The sequence below is a fragment of the Ciona robusta genome, chromosome 1, assembly GCF_009617815.1.
Source record: "Ciona robusta chromosome 1, ASM961781v2".
NCBI lineage: Eukaryota > Metazoa > Chordata > Ascidiacea > Phlebobranchia > Cionidae > Ciona > Ciona robusta.
Window position 1 is genome coordinate 3,882,480 of NC_143235.1, and position 11,604 is coordinate 3,894,083.

The 11,604-nt window shown below is 35.0% G+C and overlaps 1 protein-coding gene across 7 annotated transcripts in view; it reads left to right on the forward strand.

Moving 5' to 3' along the window:
* Positions 1–642: 642 nt before the first annotated feature.
* The window catches only part of LOC149741563 (choline dehydrogenase, mitochondrial-like), a 35,799-nt gene continuing 24,837 nt past the window's right edge, over positions 643–11,604 (forward strand). Inside the window, exons 1-12 of one of the 7 annotated variants that reach the window (XM_089893387.1) lie at positions 643–841; positions 1,227–1,390; positions 1,974–2,086; positions 4,332–4,435; positions 4,761–4,860; positions 5,179–5,324; positions 5,940–6,059; positions 6,215–6,370; positions 7,012–7,179; positions 7,835–7,958; positions 8,644–10,383; positions 11,012–11,072. In XM_089893387.1, the coding sequence (XP_089749513.1) occupies positions 784–841; positions 1,227–1,390; positions 1,974–2,086; positions 4,332–4,435; positions 4,761–4,860; positions 5,179–5,324; positions 5,940–6,059; positions 6,215–6,370; positions 7,012–7,179; positions 7,835–7,958; positions 8,644–8,791 (1,401 nt within the window). In that variant the 5' untranslated portion in view covers positions 643–783 and the 3' untranslated portion in view covers positions 8,792–10,383; positions 11,012–11,072. Of the gene's footprint in view, positions 842–1,226; positions 1,391–1,973; positions 2,087–4,331; positions 4,436–4,760; positions 4,861–5,178; positions 5,325–5,939; positions 6,060–6,214; positions 6,371–7,011; positions 7,180–7,834; positions 7,959–8,643; positions 10,384–11,011; positions 11,073–11,604 lie in introns of those variants that run through there. The other 6 variants (XM_089893390.1, XM_089893391.1, XM_089893388.1 and 3 more) reach the window with 6 other exon arrangements.

An 11,604-nucleotide genomic window follows, 5' to 3' on the forward strand; every position in this document is an offset into this window, starting at 1 on the left:
AAAGGCAATTAACAATCTCTTCTTTACGAGACACAAGTTTTTAAAACAAAAGAAGATCCAAAATAAACCACTAAACTAAACACACGATAACTTGCTTTGTAAAGCGTTCGAGATTTCAAACAATGAAAAAAACTCATGTAGCTCAACTTAAGTGGTTGAGAAAGTCTTGAAGTGGTCGAACTCCTAAGAGGCAATTAACACTAACTCAGACCGTAGATGCTGTTGAAGTTCACTGTTGTGTTTGCTGGTGATCATACAGACAGACTTAAGGTGGCTGTACACAGTATCCGGAATTCGTCCGTTTTGTCCGGATTTCGCTGCCGCATGCGGAACTCGGTAATGGGTTTGCATTAGACTTCGCAAGCGAATTCGCACGCCGGATACTGTGTACAGCCACCTTTAGCGAGTAAAAGCTTGCATTCTGTTCAACATTGATAGCAATAGTAATAATATAGTGGGGTGGGAGAAGATGGGACAACTTTAACACGTAATATCCAAATATCCTGGTCGTGTTTTGAACAATTAACAACGCTATGAGGGAGTCGTGATGATACGGTATAATTCTTTGAATGTTATTTGTTTACTACTAAATGGAACAAGAAAATAGAATTAAACGGTGTCCCATCTCCCCCCACCCTACTATAACTTTAGTTGTCTCATCGATTACGGTAACGAAAACTTTGAAACATTTTAAGCAATAAGACAGAATATACCGACAAAACAACAGCTGTTAAAACACGCTTTTACAGTTAAAACATATTTACTAATGTATCAGATATAGGCATGGGGGAAATGGTGCTGTTAATTTTGCTGACGGTGTATATTTTAAAGATGGCGACAGGTATGTAAAATTTTTGAAGGCCAAATAATATATTTGTTATACTAGAATGGTACAGATAAGAGATATCGTGCTTACTATATACAGTAGGGTGGGGGAAGATTGGACACTTTTCATTCGATTTTCTCGTCCTATTTGGTAGTAAATAAAAAACATTCAAAGAAATATAAAATCGTAACCTTACGACCTCTGTATACTGTTGTTAATTGTTTAAAACATAATCAGGATGTTTGAATATTTATGTGCTAAAGGTGACCCAACTTTCCCCACCCTACTATATAACTATTACATTGTTGTTTTCCGGCCACGCGAGGATAAAGTAAGTTAAATTCATTCACCTTTGCCGGACTAATAAACAAAAGTTAAAAAAAGTGTTTAAAATCTGCAGGTCAGGAAACAACACCGGAACCTTGTGGGGGCGAGTTAGTAGTCGGAGAGTTCACTCTAATTAAAAACCCGGGCTACCCGAGCGAAAACAACCAGCAAGGAAAATATCCGAACAACGCCGACTGTGTTTGGACTTATGAAGGAAATGAGGATTCGTTAGTTGTGGTAAAATAAGGTTTAATATTTCTTTAGTAGATTGTGGGGGTATTCCTAAACGAAAATAAATTTGTTTTGGAAACGAGATAAAAAATGATTTTTTTGTCATATTATGACCAATAGTTTTTTGAGTGCTTGCCAATTGTTTATTATGTTGCCAATAAAGTCTGCCTAATTGAAGTCATACGACAAGACACGCAAGTGTTGGGAAATTAAATCCGCCGCACCCAAATAAAACTATGTAGGGGTAAGATGGGACACTTTTGGCACATAAAAATATAAAATATCCTGATCGTGTTTTAAACAATTAACAACGGTCTATGGGAGTCTTGAGGATAAGGTTTTATAATTCTTTGAATCTTTGATAAAATGGAATGAAAATGCATCCCATCTTCCTCCCTACTATATTATGTCCAACAGTCTTATTAAGAGCTTGTAAATAAACTAATATGACTATGCGCACATAATTGCGTAAAAATGCAAATAATTATGGCGCCTAAAACAATTAGACCGTGTTACTGTATATGTATAAAGATGCCAAAAATGAATTTACGATTATGTAATGGTTTTGGTAAAACTTTTTATATCTCAGTTTAAATTCTGGGATCTCGTAATCGAGCTGGGAGATGGAGGGTCAAATTCAACTTGTGATTATGATTATTTGGAAATCGACATCGAATCGCTAGGACCGACAAAATACTGCGGGTAAGTTGCGTATTTAACGCTTTGACAGAATAAATAAATATAGTAGGGTGGGGTAAGATGGGACACTTTCAACACAAAATATCCAAATATCCTGATCGTGTTTTAAACAATTAACAATGATCTATTGGAGCCGTGAGGATAAAGTTTTATAAAAAATCGTTAAATGTTTGTTTACTACCAAATTAGAGGAGAAAATAGATTGAAAAGGTGTCCCATCTTCCCTCACCCTACTATATATATATATGTATATATGTAGTCACCTCCAAAGTAACATACATGGTAACTCTTCAGCTGGCACGAGATGTATGAAACAGAACACTCATGTTATAACGAATTTCGTTTTCTAGCCACGCGGGGATAAAGCAATTTACATTAATTCAACTAACGGCTGAAAAAACATTTCTAACGGTATATTTCTCCATACCACGATACAGAAAATTACCCGATGACTAATGACTTGAGAAACCTCTAACTTACGTAACAACTACTTATCTAATGTTACTTTTGTGTCGAATACAGCTTTCCCACTTTTGAGGACAATTAGAAAGTTGTATACAAATGAAGTCTTCGTTAATAGCTATACACCAACGTTTTGTTAAATAATTGAAGCACCATTTTTACATAAGTAGCAACAACACTATTTTAACCATACTGCTGCTAGTTACTGAGTTTTCTAAATATACGCCACTATGCAGCACGACAAGGTACCAACGGAAAAGGCGTTTTAAAACATATAATATATAGCCCACTGTGGGTTGAGATGGACATCCTTAACACATATCTTCCAAAAATTCTGATCGCGTTTTGAACAATTAACAACGGTGTATGTGAGTCGCAAGAATAGCGTTTTATAATTCATTGAATGTTCTTTGTTTACTAACAAATGGAACGAAAATATAGGACGAAAAGGAGTCCCATTTCCCCATCGTACTACTTAAGAATTAAAACAATATACAAGTTGCATCTGTACTAAGAGTTTGTAAAACAAATATATGCACGAAAAACAATAAACACCTAACAAGTGTAGATATAGACCTGAAATAGACAAACCTAAATTTGTCACGCTTAAAATGTTATAGCAATAGAACACTATTTTCAAACATTTTCGAAGCGTATAGTATTAATTAGTGATGTATGCGTGTATAACTATTGATAAAGACAATTAATAATCAAAATCAACAATGATTTTAAACTGTTCCGCCTTACCCTGTGTGTTTTAGAATGTCACAATTTACCAGCCCTGTCACAGTTAAGCAAACTATGCAACCCATTTTTCTGATACTGTCACATTTTAACAGATACTGCAAGTCTGTAAAACTGTTTAAACCGGTGCATAAACTGTCCATGTACAAGTCCAAAACAACTGCAAACGTTACTTGCTAAAATAAACCGTTAAATAATTTAAAAAATACCTGCTGTTTAATTAAAAAAAGTACATTTCTAACATTAAGGTAGTAAAACCTGTAGCTGCTAGCAAAAAAAAACAAGTCAGAAATGCAATTCGGCGCGAAATGCGCAAGTGAAAAATTGGAAAACGCTGTTTACGTTTTTGTTTCTTTCTTTATACTCTTATCAAAGTTCGTTAGTTTGCCTATCAGCTGTTGGCGGACATAAAACGTTTTTGCGAACCGATAAAGATTGCGCAACATGAACTAATTGCGGTGGATGATTCAGTTTTATACAGACATTTCAAACTAAACGTTTATACCAAAGTTGAATTAAAAAGTTACCAACGACTGTAATCACACTAATTTTAAAATTAACAACGCCAAAAAATATAATACTTTATCATATAAACTATAACACTAGTGTTTAAAACACTTACAAAAGCCCATACACAGTTTACATATGGTAGTAGGTGGTAAGATGGGAAAGGCGAACACTTACCTGGAGTATGCTTTAAAAGTGTAAGTTTTAAATACGTAATATAGTAAGGTGGGGGAAGATGGGACACCTTTAGCACATAATATCCAAATGTCCTGACCATGTTTTAAACAATTAACAACGGTTTGTGGAAGTCGTGAGGATACGGTTTAATAATTCGTTGAATGTTCTTTGTTTACCACCAAATGGGACGAGAAAATAGAATGAATAGGCGTCCCATCTTTCCCCACCCTACTATATTTCCTATTTATAGGGGTATCAATGCAAATTCTGTAAATATATATATATATTATATATATATGTTACTGTTAATACACATATTGGTAGTACACAAAGTGTTAAATCACATAAACTCTTTCAGGTATTCTAAGCCAGAAGAAGCAATCATGGGGTTCGGCTCACTTACAATTCATTTCGCCAGCGACGATTCTGTAAACTATAGAGGGTTTCAGGCTTCGTATTCAAGTAAGGAATCAACTAAAAATAAGCAAATACAATATATAATCTACCTGCTACGCTTTAGTTTTTAAAATATTGGAATAATCGACACGTTTTTTCACAGTTCTGTATAGTAGGGTGGGGAAAGATTGGGCATATTTTTTATACTTTTTTTTCGTCTCATTTGGTAGTAAACAAAAAACATTCAAAGGATTATAAGACTCCCATAGACCGTTGTTAAAAGTTCAAAACACGATCGGGGTTCTAGGATATTATGTGCTAAAAGTATTTTATCTTACCCCACAGCACTATATGCATTACAGAATAATTAGAAATCACCGTTTTTTTTCAGTAAACGAGGATTACAATCCATGCGACCCTGACCCTTGTATACATGGTGATTGTGGGCGCAGTGAAGATAGAATAAGGAGGGTTTGCGAGTGTTTTCCGGGGTAAGCAGTTTGTGACATCTTGACCTAAAGCCCATTTAGTGTATTGATAAAAATTAAAAGCATGAATATACCACATATATTTATATTAGCATGTAGTAAAGTGGGCAAAATGGGACACATTTTCTTTCTATTTTCTCATCTCATTTGGTAGTAAACAAAGAACATTTAAAGAATTATAAAACCGTATCCTCACGACACTCATAGACCGTTATAATTGTTTAAAACACGATCAGGGTATATTTAATTATTATGTGCTAAAGGTGTCCCATCTCCCCACCCTATATAAATAGAACAAATAATAAATAACCCTACTTTTAGAGCGGAGGGCGACGTTTGTGAAATAGACATTAACGAATGTGAATCAGACCCTTGTCAGAACGGTGGATCTTGCAGACAGAGCTCTGAACTTGACTTATACGCTTGTGAATGCGCAATCTCCTTTAACGGTGATAACTGTGAGAATGGTGAGTATTTATTTATATATAAAGATAGTATAGGTTGGGAAAAGATGGGACACCTTTTTAGTCTGTTTTCTTGTCCCATCATTTGGTGGTTAACAAAGAGCATTCAATAAAGTATAAAACCGTATTATTACGACTCCCATAGACTGTTGTTAATTGTTTAAAACACGATCAGGATATTTAGATATTATGTGTTAAAGGTTGCCCATATTACCCCACCCTATACTATAGTATAAAGTAGTTCATGGCCTACTAATAAGGCCATGAGTAGTTTCTTTCTTTTTGTAAACAAATAATTCAAGCTGACTGACACCGCGTGTCCGCTTACAATTTACAACGTATGAAACTACGAGAGTATTTAAAAACGGTTTATAGTAGCCTTATAACTCTTTAAATGCTTATTGTTTATGCTACCAAATGGGAAGAGAAAATATATTAAAAAGGCGCCCACTTTCTTCCACCCTACTATATCATGAATAAATTACCGAACGAAATGAATGTAACTTACTTTATTCTCGCGTGGCTAAAAAATCATTGTCGATGTTTTGTTTTATACACCTCGTGCAAGCTTATACGTGTATGTTTGTAGGATTTTTTAATTGTGCTGTTATATATCAGAAATGGACTCACCATGTGTTAGCAACCCTTGTCAAAACGAAGCTACATGTTCAATGATTCCTCCATTTAACTATGTATGTGAATGCGCACAACACTACAAAGGCATCAACTGTGAAATAGGTAAGTTACGTTTACCCCATATAGGTTTACAACAGTATATGTTCCTCCTATACGTTACTTTAAAAATCAGTTTACACTTTGTTTAAAACGTATATGTTAATATAGGCATATATTATAATAACCTATTGCTAACATAACGACTAAATCACTTCAAGCCGATTTCCCCCCTTGCCTATCGTCGCCATGCACCAGCGGTGGCACGTGTCACGACATTGCTAAGGACGTCACTGAGGATGACGTCACTATCTCGGACTACAACGGCTACACTTGTGCTTGCACGAGAAAATACCGAGGTGTACATTGCGAAACAGGTGTATGCAATGCTGCAGAACTGCTTTCTTCATGCACCAGCTAAAAAAGGCTAAAGCATTTTATATCATATAGGGTATTTACATGAAAAAAAGCGTAGCGCACAAGCGGGTCTATATTAAAGTTATATAGAAATTTATACATTTAACACATAACAGCTTACGCTAATAGCTTTCGGCTCAAAAGCAGCAGCATCACATTAATATACTTTATCGTACTTGCTTTCGGTCGGGAATATTTTAACTTAAATATAGTATGGTGGGATAAGACGGCACACATTTAGGACATAATATCCAAGTATTCTGATCGTGCTTTAAATTAACAACGGTCTATGTATGGGAGTCGTGAAGATACGATTTTAAAGTTGTTTAAATGCTCTTTGTTTACTACCAAATTGACGAGAAAATAAAATGAAAAAGTGTCCTATTTCCCCCCCAGCCTAGTATACACCTTTACCTGCTAAAACATTTTTTCTGTATGACTGTTTAAAGTTAAACTCTTTTGGTTTTTAATCAGAAAATTTATAATGACTTTCCACAATTTCCAGAAAAATCTGTAACAAATTTATAATACTTCCAAACAAGCATCTCACGGATTTATAATAACTTTCAAACAAGCACCTAACGAATTCATATTTTTTTAGAAACAGGGTGTATGAACCCTGGCATTCCATACGTGGAAGAGAACAAGAAATTTGACGAGGGTTCGACGGTAGAGTTCTCATGTGTTGAAGGGTTTATTCTCGTAGGAAAAGCAAATACGACTTGCACTACGGATGGTTCGTGGTCAAACCAGATGCCGGAATGCATAAGTACGTAATGTGGGAAATATAGTACTGTGCGGGAAGATGGGACACCTTTAGCACAAATATCCTGATCATGTTTTAAACAATTAAAAACGGTACATGAGAGTAGTGAGGATACAGTTTTATAATTTTTTAATTGTTCTTTGTTCACTACCAAATGGAACGAAAAAATAATATGAAAAGGTGTCCCATTTCCCCCCACCCTACTATCGGTCAGTTTGTGTCGCGCCTTTGTACATTATTAGAAATGTGTTTTTTTAGTATAACACATATTTTTTAGCCTCATTTTCACCCGATAAACTGTTACATAAAAGACGTGTTATATATAAGATACACTGACAGTTACACACATAGTACATGCGGTATTTATAGTAAGTTATTCATTTGCTTATTCGTTCAAGGTTCTTCCCCTTACGCCTACAGTGTAACACATGTTTTTATCAAGAATTTCTACTGCTAAACTAACACATAAACGACGTGTTATATATAAGATGCACTGACTGTTACACACATGATGCATACCGTATTTATTCGTTTCATTTTCGTTGGCGAGCATTCACCTATAACGCTTTTTCCCTAAATAAGGCCCCTATCTGTATACCCCTATTTCTTACTGTCTTTTTTCCTGTAACTTAATCAAGCACTGTTTGTGATCTTCCAGACAACAGTACAGCCACTGAAGAAACTGACGACTCAATGTCATCATGGACTGCCGCAATGATCGGCCTTGGGGTGGCGCTAGCGATTAAAGTTGTTCTGTTTACTTTATGGATGGTGTACAGAGGGTAAGTGGTATCGGTTTTGCAATGTACATCGGCTTTTTCGCAGTATAGTAGGCTGGGGGAGTTTGGACACCTATTCATTTAATTTCCTCGTCCCATTTAGTATAGTAAACAAAGAACATTTAAAGAATTATAAAACCATATCCCCACGACTCCCATAGACCGCTGTTAATTATTTAAAACACGATCAGGATGTTTAGATATTATGAGCTAAAGGTGTCCTATCTTACCCAACAGTACCAACCATATATATATAATTAATTCAACATAAATAGACAATAAATTCTCTGCAACCGCATACCGTATCATAAAAAAATTGTCAGCACTTAGCAACCAAAAAATGTATGTTTATAGTAGAATAGGGGGACATAGACCCCTAAAGCACATATATAGTGTTTAAGTATTTTCTGCAACATTAATTCGCCTATGCAAAGTAATAGAAGATTAACATTCTACTCTTATACCTCGCTTTATTTCGTATACATCTTTATATAGGTGGGAAAGATGGGACACCTTTTTATTCTTTTTTCCTATGCCATTTGGTAATTAACAAACAACGTTAAAGGAATTAAAAACCCGTTTTCTAACGACTCCCATGGACTGTTGTTAATTGTTTAAAACACGATCAGGGTATTTGGATAATATGAGCTAACGGTGTCCCATCTTACTCCACAATACTACATTCCAGGCCCTGGGTCAAAATGGATGACGACCCTGAAATTCCAGATAATGATACATTTAAACAACACGTTCAGTCTGTAAGTAGTTACATAAGCGATGATGTATTTGAACGTGAACGGCCAGGCAGTCTTCGTTCGTATGGTACTTCGTATTGAGTTTGCCGTAGTTGATTTTTGTTTGTACTTGTTTGCTTTTGTTTTCTTTTGTATACAACTATTTTCGATTGCAGGTAATACTTGGTGTTTGTTTTATATTTAAAAAATAAATAATAGAGTTTAAATTACAAAGTGACAAATATGTATCAATAAAATTATAGTATAACAAAAAGTTTTTTCGTAGGCTTATACCAAGTCATATTTGACAGTATATAGGCATACGTGGTGCATACAAAATATTGTGTCAAAATTGGTTTAGAAAAACTAAAAAGTTTGATTATCATAAAATACCTAATATATGGTAGGGTGGGGAAGATGGAACACATTTTCATTCTATTTCTTGTCCTATTTGGTAGTAAACAAGGAACATTCGAATTATTATAAAACCGTATCCTCGCGACTCCCATATAGATCGTTGTTAATTGTTTAAAACACGATCAGGACATTTGGATATTATGTGCTAAATGTCTCCTGTCTTCCCCACCCTACTAAGTTTTTTCCCCAAGTCTTATTGTACCACCGCTTCAGTTTCTATGTGTATTACATTATCGTGCACTTGTATAACGAATAAAAGTTCTCGTTGTGTTTTTAAACTGAAAGAATTGTTCTACTGACCTAAAATCAGAGACGACAATTGTGTACAAAACCACTTGACAGAAAATCAGCACCAGCATGCGCACGTGTGATTATAATAAGTTGTCTTTGCCGCGTTTGTTTAGAGATGCCAGTCTGCTTGTAGCTGTAAGAACATACATTGTATTAATCCAGAAGTAAAGGATTACAGAAAGATTATAACGATATATAGCATTGTACTATAACGATATACTACAGGGACGGTATATAGTAAGGTGGCGGGGGAAGATGGGACACCTTTATCACATAATATTTAAATATTCTGATCGTGTTTTAAACAACTAACAACGGTTTATGGGAGTCGTTAGGACACAGTTTTATAATTCTTTGAATTTTCTTTGTTTTCTACTAAATAAGACAAGAAAAGAGAATAAACATATGTCCCATCTTCCCCCACCTTACTATACTATCGTAAAAAGTACCAAAAAATGTTTTAAAAAATTACAATATTAAAATAAATAAGGAAAAATATGGTTAAAAGTTGTAAAATACAAAAAATCTGCAAAGACAGGATACAATGACTAAGTCAGGGCGAGAAAATGCTGGCAGATAAAAATTATTAAAGCTGTATTAAGCGGACTACATACAGTCATACACAATAGCGAGCCATAAAAAAAGAGGGGGTTGTGAATTGGTTATTTTTAAACGGGGGGCACTACCCCCTGAATAACCCCCACTACGCAACTGTTCGCGCACATATATCGTTGAGCGGCAAAACGTTGCGTTTTCGTAGACGTTGATGCGTTTTAACAGAACTTGTGGCCGGGTACCACACGCGACGCAAGGCCCAATGCTTTGTTATAGAGGCATCATTTCTACAGACATAATAGACATGAAGAAATACGCGTTTATATTATGTTTATTTGCTGTTGCATTGAAGAATCTTTTTCCAACTGTAATACACTATTGCTTCACTATTACCATTGATAAGGCGGAAAATGAGTACGATTTCATTGTAGGTAAGACGATGTGGTAAAAACTAATCTGCGTTTAACTATAACTAGATGTAGCTAAGTTCATATCTTAACCGTTATTATTTGTTGTATTTTATAAAATATGTATATACATGAGATGAAACCATTTTTTAACTGCGTTATACTCAAATTCGAAAAAATTAAGATTAAACTACATATAGTAGGTTGGGAAAGATGGGACACTTTTTTATAATATTTTCTCGTCCCATTTGGTAGTAAAAAAAACTTTCAATGAATTATAAACCCTATTAACACGACTCACATAAAACGTTGTTAATTGTTTAAAACACGATCAGGATATTTATAGATATTATGCGCTTAATGTGTTCCGTCTTCCATTAGCCTATATAATACTAGTTGCTGTTAGTAGGGTGGGGAAAGGTGAGTCACCTTTAGCACATAATATATATCCTGATCTTGTTTATAACAATTACCATAACGGTCTATGGGAGTCATGAGGATACACTTTCATAAATATTTCAATGTTTTTTGTTTACTACCACACGGGACGATAAAATAAGACAAGAAGGTGTCCCATCTTTTCCCACCCTACTATATAATTGGTAATTCGCGGTTTTAATTTGAGCGTTTATCATAATGTATTTTGTTACAGTTGGCGCCGGTACTTCAGGCTGTGTAGTTGCTGCTCGACTTAGTGAAGCCAGCAACACAAGGCAAGTTTGTAATGTTAGCAGTTAAAATGCCAGAGGGCTCATAAACACTATAATATACAATACACTGTGGTTACAATATATATAGTAGGGTGGGGAAAGATGGGACACTTTTTTATTCTATTTCTCGACCCGTTTTGTAGTAAACAAAGAACATTCAAAGAATTATTAAACTGTATTCTCACAACTCATATACTCTTGTTAATTGTTTAATACACGATCAAGACATTTGGATATTATGTGGTAAAGGTGTCCCATCTTACCCCTACAAAACTATACCTTTTTGCGTTTACTAAACGCCTTGAAAAACATTTGCTAGCGTTCTCCGTGTGAACATGTTGGGGATAACATATTGTTTTACATATAGCAGGGTGGGGCAAGGTGGGACACTTTTTAATTCTATTTTACCGTCTTAATTGGTAGAAAAAAAAGGAAATTTAAAAAATATATAAAACCGTATCCTCACGACTCCTATAGACCGTTGTTAACAGAATCAGAATATTTGGATATTATGTGCTAAAGGTGTCCCGTCTAT